At 30.3% G+C, this 20,432-nt stretch overlaps 1 protein-coding gene across 5 annotated transcripts in view; it reads left to right on the top strand.

The window, feature by feature from the left end:
- The first annotated feature begins 8,152 nt into the window (after positions 1–8,152).
- The window catches only part of LOC126902736 (uncharacterized), a 61,648-nt gene continuing 49,368 nt past the window's right edge, over positions 8,153–20,432 (top strand). For 4 of the 5 annotated variants that reach the window (XM_050680326.1, XM_050680331.1, XM_050680329.1 and 1 more), the window contains exon 1: positions 8,350–9,249. In XM_050680326.1, the coding sequence (XP_050536283.1) occupies positions 8,385–9,249 (865 nt within the window). In that variant the 5' untranslated portion in view covers positions 8,350–8,384. Of the gene's footprint in view, positions 8,249–8,349; positions 9,250–20,432 lie in introns of those variants that run through there. The other variant, XM_050680330.1, reaches the window with a different exon arrangement.

Below are 20,432 nucleotides of genomic sequence, written 5' to 3'. Positions count from 1 at the left end.
TATTATTTGAGCGTGGAAATAATAAAAGTAGTTTAGCAATTATTTTAATTAATTATTACCACGAAAATAGTACAATTTTTTTTTTTATTATAACCGAATTATATTTATTAGACCGCTAACACGGAAATAAATAAGTTTGGGTTATTACAAAAAAAGTTTTTTTTCGTCAATGCTAGTCTAACCATTAAAGTTTATTTATTTATATTAAAATGGTTAAACAATTTATGGAACTAACAATCGACGAAATAAATAAAGAATTGAGTAAACGTAAAACAAATTCGCAGGGAACTAAAGCCGACAAAATAATAGTGTAGGAAAGTTACCTTAGAGATATAGAAAACATAAACCCGCAAAATTATAAATTTAAAATCAAAAATGTGGATACGAAAACCGAGAAAAATCTCAACAATACTATTTTTGAAAATGTTGCTAAAAATCAATTGAGTAGTGGTGAATGCATAAGCCAAATAACATTTTAAGATAACACAAAAAATAGCCGTATTAACTTTTTAGAAAATAAATTCGACATATTATCCGATCGCGTAAACATACTAGATATTAAAATTGATATTATTCAAAACCAATTACAAACATTTAATTTGTTAATTGAACGAATAGAAAAACTCAAAAAATTTTTAGCTGATAACGGATTTTTAAAACCGCCGTCCGCGGAACAAGTTACGTTACAGACACAAAATAGTTCTACTTCTAACTACGTGGCGTAAATAAACAGTCTAAAACCGCATGATATTGACGAAATGCAAAATCAAATATCGGAGATTCTAACGATGATACTTTTTTCTCAAAAAATATAACTTTGTTAAATCAAACCATGTTAACTGCCCGTCAACCGTATTACAATGGTAATATGGAGACGGCTGGTTGAAATAAAATGAATTATATTGAGCAAAATAAAGGTGTTTATTTAAGGACAGAACTATCTTACATGAACCGAATAATTTATGTTATACTAAACCGCAATTTACTACTGATGGAATGTATAAAATAATAATAATAATAATAACGGGTGTTTAGGTAGTCAACCAAATAATTATCTCGATAGTCAAAATATTAATTTTAATTACGCAGCGTTGGAACGCGAACAGGCAAAAATGGACCGGCCTAAGGAAGGAAAGCAGGAACACAAGGAGGCCTTGGCTAAGTGGAGATCAAGACCCACACCTAGACACGTGCCGCAATACTTACGTCGTATGTTGTTGCTGAAAATAACAAAAAAAAAAAATTCTACTAATTTTGTCTTTTCAAACATGTGGCATGAATTATCCTTGGTGGGGACTGGTTCGTTAAGAATACACTTTACCCAGGCGTTCATCTAGTTTAACGCGGCCCCACCATTTCGGCGTAAAACCCGCACAAAATTGTTTGTTCGAGTTTGATAGGCGATGCGTTTTGTAGAAAACAACGTCGCCGACCGTGAATTTTGTTTTGATATGATTGGGCGGCGGTGTTATTTTTGTGTTGGCGATTTGTCGTTAGCACTCTAAATGGTCGTCATTGATAGCAGCGGGTGCTACTGGTTGTACCTGTTGAAGTAGCCAGTCACCCGGTTTTTTACCTTCTCTATTTAAAACGAGCACGGACGGTGTGTATCCGGTCGTCTCGTTACACCTATTGCGTAGGGCGAACAACAAAGGTGGTAGTTTTGTGTCCCATGATGTGTGATTCGACTTAGTTAATAGAGCGCGAAGTCCTTTTTTTAACTCTTGGTTTTTGCGTTTTACTGGGTTAGCCCGTGGTTGAGGGCCAGAATTATGCCACAGTTATGGGTATAGCCATGGCTGCGGTTGATCTCCTGGCCCTGGGCACCCAGGTGTCCGGGACCAGGAGAACACAGACGGGGGCAGTCCTCTTGGAGGTCAGGGGGTCAGCGGAACAAGCGGACCTTCTGGCGGCCAGGTTAAAGGCGGCCCTGCAGGAGGTGGACGTGCGGGTACAACGTCCCTCGATGACCTGCACCGTCCTCCTCCTGGATGTGGAGGAGTGGCAGGAGGAGCAAGATGTGCGCCAAGCACTGAGCGCCGCCCTGAATTCTCTGAATGGAGAATTGCCGCCAGAAGTGGGACCTATTACGGTCCTCACTAACATCGGCGGTAAAGGGCGGTATGCGAGGTGCGAGGTGCCCCTCAAAGTTGCTCATCGCCTGGCAGGTCTAGGCCGAGTCCGGGTCGGATGGACGTCCTGTAGACTGAGGATTCTCGATAAGGGATCTCAGTGCTACAGGTGTCTAGAACGCGGGCACATAGCCCACGCGTGCAAGGGACCGGACCGGTCGAAGGCCTGCTTCAGGTGTAAGAAGGAGGGGCACCTCTCCAAGGACTGCCCTGTTAGAAGAAAAAAAGAAGAAGGTCGGGTTCTTAACCCGGCCAACAATGGAGAAGACTGCCTACCCCCACCTCCACGTGGTCCAACCCGGGCAACGGACCCTGTAGTGGGGTCCTGCTAACGGGGGAGGCTACGCCACGCTGGGATTCGGCTCTAGTGTGAACTTGGGCCGGGTCACAGCGCGGTGGTAAGAAGAAGCGAAGGCGACGTGGGCCGCCCTGAAGCAATGCCTAACGGCAGTTCCAGGGCGGTCCACATTAAAGTCGAGAAGTAGGAAAAAAAAAAAAAAAAAAGGGTTAGCCCGTGGATGGTATATCGGTGTAGTCCAGGGCTCTGCCCCCCACCAATTGATCGCGTCGATCATTTCTTTGGACACGAGCGCACGGCCTTTTTTTTTTTTTTTAACCGACCGGCGCAACTGTGGACCGCCCTGGAACTACCGTGAGGTATTACTTCAGGGCGGCCCACGCCGTCTCTAAAACTCACACCACCACGTTGTGAATCAGCCCGAAATTAATCAAGAGCTGATTCACAACGTGGTGTGGCCTCCTCCGTTGAACGTCGCACGGCCCTTGTCGCTTAAAATTACTCGCGCATAACCGTAGCGTGAAAAAAACTCCCTCTCTAACACGTCTACAATCGTTTTCGTTGTAGGCGCGCTTATGGGGTATGCTTCGGTTCACCTGCTGAAGCAGTCCATCACCACTAATAGGTTCGTCTTGTCCCATCAAATCGATACTGATTACTTCCCACAGCTATCTGGGTTGGCGCATGACCATCGGGGCGCCTGTTTAGGGGCTTAGTGCACACGCAAATATGGCATATAATATCTTTGTGTAGATAAGTCAGCGCTGAATTATCTGTGTACAATTCGAAAGGGGCGTATTCTAAGTATGACCTAAATTTATCGATTGCCCATATGATCGCTAGATATTCGCGCTCAACAGCGACATAATGTTTTTGCGTATCCGACAGCTTTTTACTCGCGTAAGCTACGATATCCTTTTCCCCCGGTTTTTGTCTGTGTTGAAATAATATCGCTCTTACGCCGAGTTCACTAGCGTCGGTTTGTAGGTAGAATATTCTTGTGTAGTCAGAGGGAGAGAGGCGTGGTGAGTCGCATATCACCGATTTGATGTGCTCGAATGCATGTAATTATGGTTGTAACCATGACCACTTTTCCCCTTTTTTTAATAGATGGGTGAGCGAGTCGATGCCGTCAGCGTAATTATCGATAAACTGATTTACCAGTTGCTAAACCCTAAATTTTTTGTATATCCCTTACATTGTGTGAATCTGGAATATCGCGTATGGACTGCAATTTTTCCGGCTCTTTGTTTATACCTAGCCCATTCAACGGGTGCACAATAAAAAAAAATTTCAGAGAACCCAATCTTATAATTTTTAGTGTGGCATGTTAGGCCGTGGCGCATTAAGTATTCAAGAACCTTGCTAAGGTGGTCTAAATGTGTTTCGACACTGTACGAAAAAATTAAAATATCTTCCAGATAGACTTGAACACAGTCATCAATGTACGCCCTAAGTACGAAGGTCATGGGTGTATATTTAAGTCCGAACGGAAGCACAAGAAACTGAAATAAGCCCTTTTTTATTCTGACACATGGTGTATCTACGTACGTTTTGTTGTAAGGATCATTGCCAGTAACCTGATTTTAAGTCGAGTGTCGTGAAAACTTTCACCCCCTTATGCTTCTAATCATTTCATTTAAATTAGGCATAGGATACACGTCTGATACGGTTACCTCGTTAAGACGCCGATAGTCGACACATAAGCGATAGGAACCGTCTTTTTTTCTTAGCCAGCACGACTGGTGCTGACCAAGGGTAGGTGCTGGATTCTATGAGACCTTGTGATTCCATGTCGTCTACCATTTCGTCTATCACTTGCTGTTTGTGTAGCGGGTACAGATATGGTTTTTGCGCGATGGGCTTCGGTCTTTTAGAACGGTATTATGTTCGATAAGCTTTGTGCGTCCACTGTATTGTTAAAAACCGCAGAATAATTTTCATATCATGCGTGTTAATAGTGCGCCCTTGTGTGTGAGTCGCCTGCTATATCTAGTGTTGATAGATCTACATCAGGTAGCGTATACCGAATACTCGCTTTCCAACAAGCTGTAGTGCGTCATGTCGCGCCTAAGTAAATTGTACATGCAGCGTAGTCCCAGGAGACTTCCTGTTTTGTTAGAAAGTCGTGTTCCAGAAGTACGTCACAGTACAGATTCTCTAAGATAACAGCCCCAAATTCTACTTGTAGATCCGCAATTTTCGTTATATGACTGTCAGCTAACCTAACTGAGGGTCTTTGTCTGTTGTGCACAATTCCAAATTTGTGGGCTATTGCTCGAATGGTATATGATTTTTGCGCTTGTGAGTCAAGTAAGGCCGTCACAAAGACGTTTTCAAATTCCAGATCCACGGCAGGAGTAGTAATTTTACGCGGACGTGTTTGTGCGGCAGTATTCAAGTGGTTAGCGGTTCGAACGGGGGATATTGAAACGGTGTGTGCAGTATTAATTACCATAAGCGGGTAGGCCGTCCCTGTCGTATTCCCCTCCCCCACGGTAATCAATATGTCATTGGCCCGACTCGCACTATTATCGTTACCTATTAAATCTATGATCGTGTGACAACTATTTTGAATAACCTTATGTTCCTCATTGTAGATGAGGGTTGTGGTGGTGTTGAGCTGTGGTGCTACAGCGTGACCACTATAATGACAGTGGGGCTGTAGATGTGATGGTGACTTTGTTGTGAGAGTGGTATGGTTGATATTACGGTTTAAAATAGTGTCATTTTGATTGAAGAAATAAACAGGAAATGATTAATTGAGAAATATTCTGAGAGATGGCGACTTGGGCCACGCAACGGATTGTGGAGTCGCCATCCTCATGGCTCCCTTGCAAAAGGAAAGTTGGGTCGTCCACCACTTAGGTGAGGGTCTCGATTATAAAAAAAAAACAACACCCGGACCATACGTGGATTAAAAGAAAATAAACAATAAGGAAACCAAATAATATTAAATAAAATGATATACATTATAGTGAAATAAAGTAGATCGTCGAATAAAACAATATATATATATAAAGTATTGTTGTAGACTATAATATACAGATACCTTGTAAATAAAACAAAATATGTTTTGTTTGATGTCACCAGTGGTGGACATATATTAGTATGTCGAAGACCGTTACCTTGAAACTAGGGAGAATTATTAGAGCTAAAAAAAAATTAAATGCACATAATTTTATAACAAAATTGTTGATATATAAAAGTTTATGAAATCAGTATAAACTTTTTTAATGTATTTTTATGAGATTCAATATCAATTAATAAATCTTAAATCTATTGCCTTCAAATATACTTAATTAAAAAAATAATATTAAATTGTAAGGTTTAAACTAATTAATTAGTTTTTTTGTATTTTTTTCCACAATTTCTTCCTATTATAAAATGATAATTCAATGATATCGGGGATACATCCATAAACATTTCAAGGAATACGACATTAGATAAAAGAGTAAAAATGTAATAAAGATGAAATTTTTAAAAAGTTTAGGTTAGTCCCCTCGATATAAAGAAGTTTAGAAAGAAGCTCTATTGTATATAGAAACTCTATGTATATTACGATATATAAAAATCACTTTTGAGATATTATATTTGAGTTTGTAGTATTTAAAGGTTAAGAAAAGGTAAGAAATAGGGTAGATAATAAAAGTATTGGACAGTGTGGTTAATATTTTATAAAAATTAAAAAATATATTTTCTAATAATATTTTAATTTTTAAATGATAGTAGGATAATATTAAACTTAGTTCCATTTTAACCATAGTTCATATATTTGAAAATTATTACCTTTAGCACTGTGTTGATATTTTTACGAAGAAATTATAAAAAATTATAAAAAAATTGTGTATTTTGTTACTTTTGTGACAACGTGAATAAAAATTGAAGGGCTTGATGCTGTCGTAATATACTTATCACTACCATTTACATGGGATAGCACTAGGCTACCCTGTTCGGGTCAACAATAATGGTATCTTAATAATTTTTTCGTTTAAAATATTTTGGAAACTGGGCTTATATTTTAGCTTTGATGCGAAGCTGAGAAGGTATTGATTTTACTATGATGTGTTTTTTTTTTGTGTCTGTTACACAAAATGTTTTTCTCAGCTCTCACCGAACGGATTTCTTTCAACGATACGTCAAAAGATCACAAATCGTATCTAGTCGAAGACATTACCCTCAAAAATTGAAAAAATTTCCCTCGTTCCCCGTAAATTGGGAAAACCTCCACAAAAACTATCAATTTAAAAATCGCTAATTTTCGAAAATTTTTCAATTTTTTTTAGTAAATAACTTTTTCAAAAATGAACATATTAATATAATATTTTTTTATATAGATGCCTGATATCATTACCTATCATTTTGTATATTTTTTTTATAAATTTGACCCTTTACCTGCCCACAGGGGGGGATTTAAATTGACAAATTTTTCACAAAAAATTTACTTTTTCAACTTAACTTTTGAAAATGTTTCGGAAGGTCTGACACTTTTATATATATCTTAAATTAAAGTAAATGTAATGTACTTTATTATGGAAAAAAAAAATTTGACCTCTGGACTTGTCTTCGTGGTGTAAATGGCTACCGAATGCTATTTTTGTGTGAAAATTCTCGATTTTATAATTTATGTTTTTTATTTAAACTGCTATAACTTTTTAAAAAATGTATGGATCAATACAATTTTTTCATGAGAAATAATATTTTTTAATAATCCCTTTTTCATTCGACATACTTTATCTTAATCAAGATATTAATAAGGAACTAGCAGATCATGCAGCTTTTGGAATAATACACCAATTTTTTAAAATTAAACACTATCTAAAGATTTGCATCGAAGCCCTTTTTATTTTGATAGTGATTTTAATCACTATCAGATATCATTATACTTGATCCAACTATGCCACGTCACCACTGTGCCGCGACCCCCCTGTGCTGGGTTTTTTATAAAATATTTTACCAATTATAATTCTAACCTAAACTTTTTAAAAATTTCATCTTTATTACATTTTTACTCTTTTATTTAATGTCGTATTTCTTGATATTTAGTTATGAAGCAAATAAGTACTAAACATTTTTTTTTTTTTTTGAAACCCTATTCCCCCCTTTTTTGGCTGGGACTTATTTGTCCCGTTTACATTTTTATTTAAAATACGTATTGCAAGTGGGCTTTAGATGTCCAGACCGGACGGTTGATACGATAATAGTAACCATTTACTTTATATAAGCAATTTTCGAGCAGGGACTCAGACGTATCGCCCGTCCTAAAAGGGTTAAAATATTGAAATCAGTATAAATATATATATATATATATATATATATACAAAAATTGTTCAGCAAGTAAGGAAACAGGTCAATAATAATTATTATTATAAACAATAAGTACAGTAGAAACCCGTTTACTTATAGAATTTTTATTTAGAGATGATGAAAAAAACAATTTTTCTATTTTCATTTGTATTCAAAAATTCCCATAGTACTATACTAATTTGAATAAGACTTCTAATTTCAAATAATTTTTATATGTTATATATTTATTAATATTTATTCTAATGAAAATGAATAAAAATAGAGTTCATAGAAATGTTTTAAATTATAAAAATATGTTTTATAGTAAAAAGTGTAACCAGTTGAAATATAAAAATTTTTATACTAGTTCTAAACTTTTAGAAATACATGTAATTATTTGCATTTCGTTAAGTGAATAAACAGTAAAAAATTATGAATTATTTTCAAATCTTGTGCCAGATTTCTATAAATAATTCACAATCATTATATTTATTTAAATCAAGGGAGATCGTCTTGGCCTGCTTTTCACTAAGTAAATATGTTTAAATAGTTTTTTCATTATTTAATTTATTTGTCTATAAATAATTACCAACTGCTACAATTTTCATACTTCCTTTTTTATATTGTATAGTACTCAAATTTTATAACTTGTTATTTGAGATATTACAATGCCAATTTTTCTAAGTATTAAATTTTATAGCTTGATTCTTTTTGTGCTTAAGCATATTGAATTAATTAATGGTACCAAAAATAGAATTAGTTTTTTAATTGAAAATGATGGTTGGAAAAATTTAACTGATGTGCTGTATATTAGGTATTGGAATCAAGAATACACATTACAACAAACATTAGAAACACCTATAACATCAAATAGTTACGATACTCGCATTCGTAGTGCAACAATAATTCTTGGATGTTCTTACGCCAACATATTGAAGACAATATTTTTTATCATGGACTGTTTTTCAGATTATTGTGAAATATTAATAAATCCAGAAAACAAAAACAAAAATGCGTACGACTGCACTATTGAACTAATTAAAACAATACCACATTTAAGTTATTTAGCATTACTAATGAAAGGCGCATTGGTTTCTATAGACAAATTACATAACATACCAATGGCAATTATTAAAAGATGTGAACTTATTTTGAATAATGTAACTACTATGTTGTGTAACGTGGAAACTTTAAACTTATCATTACCAATAAGAGTAAACCCATTAAATATTAAAAATATATTAAAAACCATAAAGCATTATTTTGACGAAAGAAAATTAAACCTAAAAGATGATTTAAGATTTTGTGAATTGAAATCTACAAATTTGGACATATTATGGGAAATTTTGAAAAAGAAATATGAATTTTCAAAAAAAAAAGGACGTAATCAAGAATTTTGGACCTTTATTAGTCATAAAATTAAAAGTTTAATATATTGGACTATTATTGAAAGATATAAGAATCTAGGATTCAAATTTGATTCAAATACCAAAAAAACACTTTTGCCAGACACGACAGTGAAATGTGAAACAGGTATATGTAATTTCCAAAATTTTTTACTTAAAAAATATAATAATATATTTAATAATTATCACGATTTTCATAATATGAGTTACTATATTTATAACAATTTTACTCTAGGGCAATACACAGTTCATGTTAATATAAATTATGTCGAAGTAAATTTATGTAAATTTTCTGAACGTAATTTGTAGAATTTAATTTAATTTAAGTTTAAGATAATCATTTTGAATGTTTTTTTTTCTAAAAGTGATTATAGAAGTCATAATACAAATAGCTATAATTTTAAACTACTTGTACAAAAAAATAACGTTTGCCCCATTAATATCCTTTTTATTAATCTATTATTTTTTCATTTTTATAATTCGATTTATTAAAAAAAAAAAACGATTGCATAGAGGAGTCATTGCTTAGTATGGATGTGGCATAGTTGGGACAAGTATAGATGATATCTGGCAGTGATTAAAATCACTATCATAAGAAACGCTTCAATACAAATCTGTAGATAATATTTAAATTAAAAAAAATAATGGATAATTTAAAAAGTAAAATTAACTCTTATTTCCTTATTTATATCCTGATTAGAGGTTTTATGATATATAAGTGTAATATATGAATAATTATTTATATTAGCAATTAAATATATTCTGAAATTGATATTGAATAATTTAGTATTGTAATTCCTTTGGAGAATTTGTATAAAAAATTATAAAGTAGTTCTAACTTTTATGGCAAACATGTATAGAAATTGAAGCTTTTGATGAAATAATTAAAAGAAAAAAATTGTTACTTATAAATAAATTTACTGGTCTAAAAAGAATTTTCATCAGATACCAAATAATACTTTTTTTAATCCATTTTTGTAACGATTTAATATCTGAAATTAGAATTACGCATATGTACTAAATAATAACAAAATCTTTCTAAATAGTATAAAAAATATTTATGGTTGATTATTAGGTTACGCATGAATAATCAATAAATATATTTTAATTAAAAAAATACTTAATAAGCAGAATATATTATTTGCAGCATATCGTTATAAATAATTATTTTAACATCATGAGTTGCATAGAAATGATTACTAAGACTTCTATTTAAATAAATTATTAAAATAAAAATACAAAAAATAGTAATTTTAACAAAATTTTGAGTTTTCCTCATAAATTTACTAATAATAGTAATTATATAAATTTCTAATCACATAGCAATCTAATTATTGAATGTTTTATTTGTTATAAAATTTTCTACTAAATTATATAAATTCTAAACTTACAAGTTAAGCTAAAATTGTGTTTAAACATTCAACATTTTTTAATTATAAACTTTCATCAAAATCAACTTAAAAGAATTAAAAAAATAAGTTAAAAATTTCATTTTGAATCGATATTTCGCACGGAATATTTTTAACATATTAAAAATCAATAATAATTTGATTATATAAATAAATATAAAAATAACAATTTAAACTAGTTCCTAAAAATTCAAAGCAGTGTTTCTTAATTTTGAGGAAGCAAAATAATTAAAATAAATTAAAAATATATTTAATGCAAGTTAGATTCATGTAAATTTTATAAAAACTGGTAGACTCATTACTATGTCAAACTCTTGTAAAGTATTTTAAAATAAACAAAAATAACATGTTTTTAACTACAGCAGCCATTTGCACATAGAAGATGAGTTGTTGGGACAAATTTTACTTGTTTTTTTGATTATAGTGCGTCATAATAACTTTAATTTAACATATGTTTAAAGGACGTATTTAATTTCGTTAAATGATTGGATTTTTTTAAAAATAGATTGAGAATTTTTTTTTGCAGAAATTAAACATTTTAGTTCTCTTATTACCCACTGAGGAAAGTAAAAAATTTTAAAAGGAACAAATCTGAGAGTGACAAAGGGCATCATTAAAAGCAGTAGAGGCTATCTTTGACATTATACTGTACGAAAGTAGATACCCAATTAAGCGAGGAAAGAAAAGTGTTGGTTCTTATGTAGTAGATTACCATAAGCTATAAGCCCAAAACGATCAAAGTCCCAACTAATATTAGGAATATTACAGTCACTACATATAACAACTGAGGAAGGAGAATACATTTGTATAATATGTTCAACTAAATTAGTGTGCGATTCGTAAAGTTTACGATAGTTAGTTTGAGAAATATATACAGCATCAAAAATGATTTTGGTATTAAAAGAATGAATTAAAATGATAGCAGTTGCTATATAAATTACTTCTATCAAGTATATACATATTAATACCAGTAAGTCCAAGTTCATTATATCAGGTGATAATCAAGTTTCCGAGATGATAATTGCATCATAAAAAGAAAATAAAGGAACATTTTCTCTTACAGAATCCATATTAATTTTTTAACTAAGATCTAAGATCTTTTTACAAGGATAACAAAAATTTTATATTGATATGTGATAGTAGCTTTCGTCGACGGAGTAAGTTGCGTCTTTAATACATTTTAGTTTTTGGCTGGTTTACATTACGATTATTATTGTTAAAAGGAGAATTAGTGATGATAATTGATGGGAAATCATTGCAATATTGAACAAAAATATTGAGTTCCCAGATTTTACCCTGATTTTGAGGTCTACATACATTTTTTTTAATGAAATTTTGCTCTGTCTGTGTACGGTCACGAGAATTAGATATGGAATCATCACTAAAATTAATAGGAATCTTGGAAACATTAAAAGTGTTAATAAAACTCTGATTACAAACTCTTTAGTTTATTATCTAATAGAAAAAATTAGTTTTAAATATCTTGGCTTCTTGGTTGTTTGGAATAACTGACTAAGTAAAATTAAAAAAAAAAATTATAAATTACGTGTTTAATTAACTAAAAATAACGAAAAGGACACAAGACAATAGTACAAAAAATATTTCAAATGTGTAAGAAATTCTTAACGCCATTTATTATAATTCAAGGAATTTTTTCCTTATTATTATTATTTAGTTCATATAAAATTCTTACATTACCATAACTTATGTACAACAAATTTGTGATATTATTCTTGTGGTAACCCCGCCTATTAAAGTTTTACGATAATTATCTTAAAAGCATACTAAATATTAGGCCAGGCTATGGCCTAGTTTCACTTATAATTTTGCCCACTGATGTATTATTCAATTCCATTATAACCAAAATATTTTTGATTATTTTTAAATAATTAAAAAATTAATTAAGTTTAGAATATTTTAATTTTAGAATCTTTATAAACACCAAGAGTTACACAGAAATGATTTCTACAATTTCTATTTAAATAATTTAGTACAGTATAAATGCAAAACAAATAGAGTTTTTCATATGAATTTATTAAATATTAATTATAAAATTCCCTAACTGCTTTACCAATCTTAACAATAACATTTTTTAAATTTACATAAAATTTTCTATTTAATAATATAAACATACTAGCAATCTGAGCTACAAAAAACGTATGTTGAAAGTATAACCTTTATTATTAGAAATTTTTGAAAAAATCAACATTAAAAGTATAAAAATAATAGGTCGAAAATGGGCATTTTGATTAGAAATTTTGCACGGATTATTTTTAAAATATTAAACATCAGAATCAATAATAAATTGAAAAAAAAATGTTTAATAATTAGTAATATTCTCAATTGATAGTAATAAAAAAAACTAATTGTAAATTTGAAATCGGCGAACAATGAGTTTAGAAAAGTATATTTTGGTCTTTGATAAAATTCCTTGCCAGTAAATTATTCGTTTTATGTTTATTTCAGTAAATTACATTCATAAGTAACAAACAATTTTGACTAAAAATAACTTTAATTTAATTTTTTGGTACATAACTCGTTATTGATTTCGCGTCTTCAAATAATAATACAAAAAACTGTTTTACATTAACATGTTAAGTAAATGTTGAATGACATAAAACTCATTTAAAGATAATGTTAATTAAACGTTAGTGAACAATAATATTAATATTAACCTCTAGTACATTATACAAAATGATAATTTATCATAACCCACTTAATTACTTAAATGATAAAAATAATTTGGAAAATATTTGTTTGACTTTTTTATATTAAACTGAGTAATCAGTATATCTTAAACTACTCGATTACTCACAAAATAAATACTGAATTGCGTGGTTGTAAAGGACATAATTGTTCGCTTAGAAATACATCAACTGACAATACAGAAAGCATATATATAGATAAAATCATAACTTCCAATAAATACTTATTATAATGTCATAAAAAATCAATTACCTACAATTATATGTAATGCTGCATATATTATACATGTGTATGAACTTAAAAAATTTTAAATTTAAAGTTTTATATCTTATAAAATAATAAAGTTATTTTAAAAATTTGATATGTCATTTTCTATAAAAATACATTTTATTAAAGTCAAAATATGTGTTGCTATTTAAAAAACGATAGCACAGTTGCGTGGAGGCAAAGTGCGGATGAGGCATAGATGAGACAAGTATAGATGATATCTGACAGTGATTAAAATCACTATCATAAGAAACGCTTCGATGCAAATCTGTAGATAGTGTTTCCTTTAGAGAAATTGGTGAAAAACATAATATTCTAAATCAACATTTCGCGATGTTTTCAAATGTGCAATTAGACTATTTCTATCACTTTTAAGTTTTAATATTATTAAAAAATAGTATTTACATATAAAAAAAAATTGTTTTAAATTAATACTGATTTTGATTATTAATATGTTAAAAATAAGGAAAATGACATATTTAACCTATTTTTTTAATTCTTTTAAGTTGATTGTTGTAAATGTTTATAATAAAAAAAAAATAATTTATTTTTCCATAACTTTTAGCTCAATTGGCAAGTTTGACATTGACATCATTAAATAGAAAATTTTATCACAATTAAAAAAATTGTATCGTTAAGTTCAATATGCAGTCAGAAAGTTTTACAATTACTATTTATAGTAAATTTATCAGAGTAACAAATATTTTTTTGCATTTTTATGGTAATAGATAACTTAAATAGAAGTAATAGTAATAATTTCCTAGTAACTTTTGTTGTTTGAAAAGATTCTACAATTGAAATATTGAGAACTTAATTAATTTTAATGATTTACTTTAACTAAATGAACCAATCAAAACAAAGTTGTTAAAAAGATTTACTTAATTGAGCGTATTATAAAATTTGATTATATTTGTAAAAATCAATTGTTAATTCAGGAGAAAAAAAAAATCATTTTTTTTAGAAATGATTTATATAGCAACATGTTACAAAAAAATTTGTAATATTATAGTCTAGTAGTAGCACACACAAATAGAGTAAAATTATTATTAAATTACAAAGTAAAATGATTTAATTTTGNGTATTAAATTACAAAGTAAAATGATTTAATTTTGTAGTTGAAACCTATTATATCAATCTTCATTCGTTAATAAATATTTTGAAAACATTAGAAATTAATGATTTTAATTGTCTTTATGGAGACGATGTAATAACTAACTGTTTAATTGATAAATTAGAATTTTTTTTTCAATTTTTGAGAGTAATATCTTCAACTAGATACGAATTGTAGTCATTTGACGTATCGTTGAAAAAAGTAGGTCAAGTTAGAGCAGAGAAAATAAATGATAGTCACAAAAAAATATCTTCTCAGCTTTGCATCGAAGCTAAAACTTAAAATGTAGTAAAATAATTTTAATACGAATGAGAAATTTCTTCTTGGAAGGGGCGACTAAAGTGATGGGATCCTCGATCTTTATTGAAGTTATTGAATCTAAATGAGATAAAAATCAAACAAGTTAAAAATTTATACTAACTTAAAAAGAATTAAGAAAAAATGCAAAAAATTCATTGCCATACGCGGGTTGGAACCTCGTACCCCAAGCGTGTAAAANCATACGCGGGTTGGAACCTCGTACCCCAAGCGTGTAAAATTTAAGTTTTACCAACTCGGCAACCGTACGTTGCTTCCGTCGGTTGAAAAATTTGCTATTTAAGCTAGTTCAAATGTCAAAGTTATTTTTCTCGACTTAAAAAAAGCAAACAAATTTAAATAAGTTTAACTTTCTATGCTATATTAATTTTAATTTATATAATATTTATGAAAATCTGTACTCCCCTTGTCAGGTATTTTAAAATAAAATAAAATACAAAACCCAGAATTTTAACACAAAAATAGCAAATTTTTGAATACGGTAGTCATTTTTACCATGAAGACAAATCCAGAGGTCAAATTTTTTTTTTTCAAATTAAAGTATATTACATAAGCTTTAATTTAAGATATATATAAAAGTGTCAGTATTTCCGGAATACTTTCAAAAATTAAATTGAAAATATCTTAGTAACAATACGCATGTTTAAAGTTTTGACCCCCCTTGTTAAAGGGGTATGATCCGATTTACAAAAAAAGCGTGCCAGATGAAAGGGGTATATAAATATTTATTATAAAAAAATAATAATATTGATCCATACATTTTTCCAAAAGTTATATAAAATATAAATTAAATAATATAACATATAAAATCGAGATTTTTTTCACGGAAATCGTACGTTTTTCTTTAACTTTGATGTCCGTTTTCACCACGAAAAATCCAGAGGTCAAATTTTTTTTTTATTTCAAATTGAAGTATATTATATAAGCTTTAATTTAAGATATATATAAAAGTGTCAGTATTTCCGGAATATCTTCAAAAATTAAATTGAAAATATCATAGTCACAATACGCATGTTTAAAGTTTTCACCCCCCCCTTGTATATAGGGTTATGATCGGATTTACAAAAAAAGCGTGCCAGATGAAAGGGATATATAAATATTTATTATAAAAAAATAATAATATTGATCCATACATTTTTCCAAAAGTTATATAAAATATAAATTAAATAATATAACATATAAAATCGAGATTTTTTTCACGGAAATCGTACGTTTTTCTTTAACTTTGATGTCCGTTTTCACCACGAAGACAAGTCCAGAGGTCAAATTTTTTTTTTTCAAATTAAAGTATATTACATAATCTTTAATTTAAGGTATATATAAAAGTGTCAGTCTTTCCGAAACATTTTCAAAAGTTAAGTTGAAAAAGTTCTACTTTCTGTACGCATTTTAAAAGGTTTGCACCCTCCTCGTATAAAGGGAAATGGTCCTATTTAAAAAAAAAGTATGTCGAATGAAAGAAGTATATATAAAGTATTTATCATTAAAGAATAAAGTTGATTCATGCATTTTTTAAAAAGTTATAGCAACATAATGTTAAAAAATGTAAAATATAATATCAAGAATTTTTTCACAAAAATAGCATATTTTTGCATACGGTAGTCATTTTCACCATGAAGACAAGTCCAGAGGTCAAATTTTTTTTTTTCAAATTAAAGTATATTACATAAGCTTTAATTTAAGATATATATAAAAGTGTCAGTCTTTCCGGAACATTTTCAAAAGTTAAGTTGAAAAAGTTCTACTTTCTATACGCATTTTAAAAGGTTTGCACCCCCCCTGTATAAAGGGAAATGGTCCGATTTAAAAAAAAAGTATGTCGAATGAAAGAAGTATATATAAAGTATTTATCATTAAAGAATAAAGTTGATTCATGCATTTTTTAAAAAGTTATAGCAACATAATGTTAAAAAATGTAAAATATAATATCAAGAATTTTTTCACAAAAATAACATATTTTTGCATACGGTAGTCATTTTCACCATGAAGAAAAGTCTAGAGGTCAAATTTTTTTTTTTCAAATTAAAGTATATTACATTAGCTTTAATTTAAAGTATATATAAAAGTGTCAGTCTTTCCGGAACATTTTCAAAAGTTAAGTTGAAAAAGTTAATTTTTTGTAAAAAAGTTACCATTTTGAAACCCTTCCTGTGGGCTGTTAAAGGGTCAAATGTTCACAAAAATATAAAAAATGTTAGGTTAATATCTAAGGTATCTATAAAAAAAAAATTATATTGATTTGGTCATTTTTAAAAAAGTTATGGCAATTTTAAGTAAAAAAAAATTGAAAAAATATCGAAAATTAGCGATTTTTAAATTTGTAATTTTTTTGGAGGTTTCCCCCATTTACGGGGAACGAGGGCATTTTTTTCAATTTTTGAGGGTAATATCTTCGACTAGATACAATTTGTGATCTTTTGACATATTATTCAATAAAATCGGTTCAGTGAGAGCTGAGATTGAGCGTATACAGACACAAAAAAAAAAAACACATCATAGTAAAATTAATACCTTCTCAGCTTCGCATCGAAGCTAAAAAACAAAATTGACGCTCTTAATAAGTATTACATAGCTAATAATTCAAGAATAATGTGCAACAAAGGTAAACCCAAAAAAAAAATTTTAATTAGTTTTATTCTCTAAGTAATAGGGTAGGTTGTGATAAAAAGATCATTCTGTTTAATTGTTTAAATAACAATAAATATATTTGTATAATTCACAAAAGTATATGGGTAAAATAATTGTTTGGTTAAGAACTCTTTTAGCAAAGACCTAGTGGACCAGTTGTCACAAACACTGTTGATTATATTGTATTGTATTGTATTGTATTGACGTGTAACATCTGATCTCTAGCTATACTCATGCCCTTTGCCCACTCAGTATGGCAAATCGATTGTCTACGTGTTAATTGTCATCCGTGTACAGTTCATTGTCGCACGCAATGAGTCAAATATTTAACGCGTCATCTTTTTTGTAACAAGCGCCTTCGCTTAGATAGTCAATTGTTCGCCTATTGTACGTCATAATGTTTATTATTCGTTTATTGCACCCTTGTGCTCAAACTTTTTGTGCCCTTGCATTTCTTCAGTGATTGGGTCCTGACCATCTCTAAATAACTTCACAGCCGTAGTGGTTTATCCGCCGTCTATTTTCATCCTCAATTATATGCCTGCATCTTCATTATAACTCATATACTCAAATGCTTGACACTATTACCACAAGTATTCACACAGTCCATTCCCTACTATCAACAACTTCATTTATTCAGTTGAGTTTTGTATTATTCTAATCATCATCTCATTAAGGCAATGCCTTGTCGTTGAAGCCACTCTTCTCTATTTGACGCCAAATTCTTCAGTGAAACAAAAGACACTCAGTTAATGAGTTCCAGGATATGTTCAAAATATTGTTTCCTTGGTTGTCATTTTGGTTTCTTCCCAGTTATTTTACCTTCGAAGATTGATCGAAGATGTAAAATCATTATGTCGGATGATGTGTCGATTAACTTTATTTTTCTTGATTCAATTACCTTCATTAACTGTTTTTCTTCTCTTACTTCTTCTAGCATGTCAATAATCAAATTTTTATTGGTGAGGAGAAGCTGATTTTTGTTTTGGAATGCTTGCTTTGACAATGATATAAAAGATATTTCTTGCATTATCTTATCAATCTTTCTCCTAAACACTTCTTTGTCTATTTCATCACACCCTACTTGTGATGCATAGGCACTTATTACATTCACACTTTTTCTTCGAATATCAATTTTACGACCATAATTCTGTCACTTTTCCTAGCTACTTCTACTTCTACTACTCTACTTTTAATTTCCTCATACATTATTATCCCTACTCCATTCTTTGTACAAGACTTACCTAAGTATATTATTTTATAACCATCACCTACTTCCCTTGATTTCTCTCCTAACCACTTCGTTTCCTACACACAACAAATGTTAACTTTTCTCCTGTTCAATACTTCTACTAATTCTCTACTTCTACCAGTTAATGTTCTAACATTTCAAGTACCTATTTCTTACATGAGACCAGCCTAGAGTTAAGTGGTGTGTCCCTACACCGTTGACGCTACAAGATTTGGGTGAACCTGTACACATGACTGGTGAGACAGCTACCACACAAGTTGTCCGACTTGTATCAAACACTTTACTCCTTAGGCCTTCTTTGTATTTAACTATTTTATTTCCTCTCACCTGTTTTCCCCGCGTACATCCGAGTAGGACAATTTGCCTAAGTTTTTTTAAGGACTACTCATACATTTTGACAAAAATTTTATGCTGTCGACATGACGCAACCTCATTAGTATCTCATACGACTGGAAGAAGAAGTATCCTTATCCCCTATCCACAAAAAAATCATTTTACTTTGTAATTTAATAATTTATTAATTCTATTTGAGTGTGCTACTACTATAATGTACTATACTATAATATTCCAATTTTGTTGGTTACTATAAATGTTTTAATATAAATCATTTCTAAAAAAAAATATTGTTAGTTTCTACTGAATTAACAATGGACTTTTACAATTATAATCAAATTTTATTATACGCTCTATTAAATAGATCTTTTTAACAGCTTTTAGCTTCGATGCGAAGCTGAGAAGGTATTGGTTTTACTATGATGTTGTAGGGATTAACAAAGATGTTAAATAACATGTCACAATGAATGCGTTTATATATGTTTATATTTTTTATCTTAGATGTACTGCAGTACGATAACACTCCGTGTATTTTTTTTAGTCTCGCGCTGTTCGTCAATCCAGTGACACTTTTTATTTGTACTCTTTTTTTTATGTTGTATAAAATCATTTTTCATTATTAAAAATTATTAATTATTATAAATTTTAATTGTAGTATTTTGTAATGAATATAAACACCAAAACACTACAAATTGGTGACCTCTAAAATGAACAACAAATCCGATAGTGCGATAGTAAGTGTGCGTGACGACGCGACCGGTAATGATGGCCGAGACCATATCGAATACGGCGAGCCCAATATGAATTCAACGCGGGCGTTTAAAATCCCAACTTTCTGGCGCACCAACCCAGAACTTTGGTTCAAACAAATTGAATCCGTTTTTTATACAACCAGAATTACAGCTGACGCAAGTAAATTTCATCATGTTGTTTCCTCTATGGAAAGTGAAATTCTTGCTCAAGTTAGTGACATAATACTCAATCCACCAGAAACGAAAATGTACGAAGCATTAAAAACCCGGCTCATCGAAAGATTTTCCGAATCTGAACAATGTCGGCTTAAAAAATTACTGACCGAAGTCGAACTCGGTGATCGGAAACCATCCCATTTTCTTTCAGAAATGCGTCAACTAGCTAATGGAAAAGTAACTGATGAAATACTCAAAATACTATGGATACAAAGGTTACCACATCAGGTAAAAACTATCATTTCAGCTAGCAACGACAAGTTGGATAACTTAGCTTCGATGGCAGATAAAATTATCGAAGTATCGGACAGCCGAAAT

This window comes from Daktulosphaira vitifoliae, unplaced genomic scaffold, assembly GCF_025091365.1.
Source record: "Daktulosphaira vitifoliae isolate Bord-2020 unplaced genomic scaffold, ASM2509136v1 Scaffold_3, whole genome shotgun sequence".
NCBI lineage: Eukaryota > Metazoa > Arthropoda > Insecta > Hemiptera > Phylloxeridae > Daktulosphaira > Daktulosphaira vitifoliae.
Note: the sequence above shows the minus strand (reverse complement) of the source record. Positions and strands in the feature narration are given on the sequence as shown.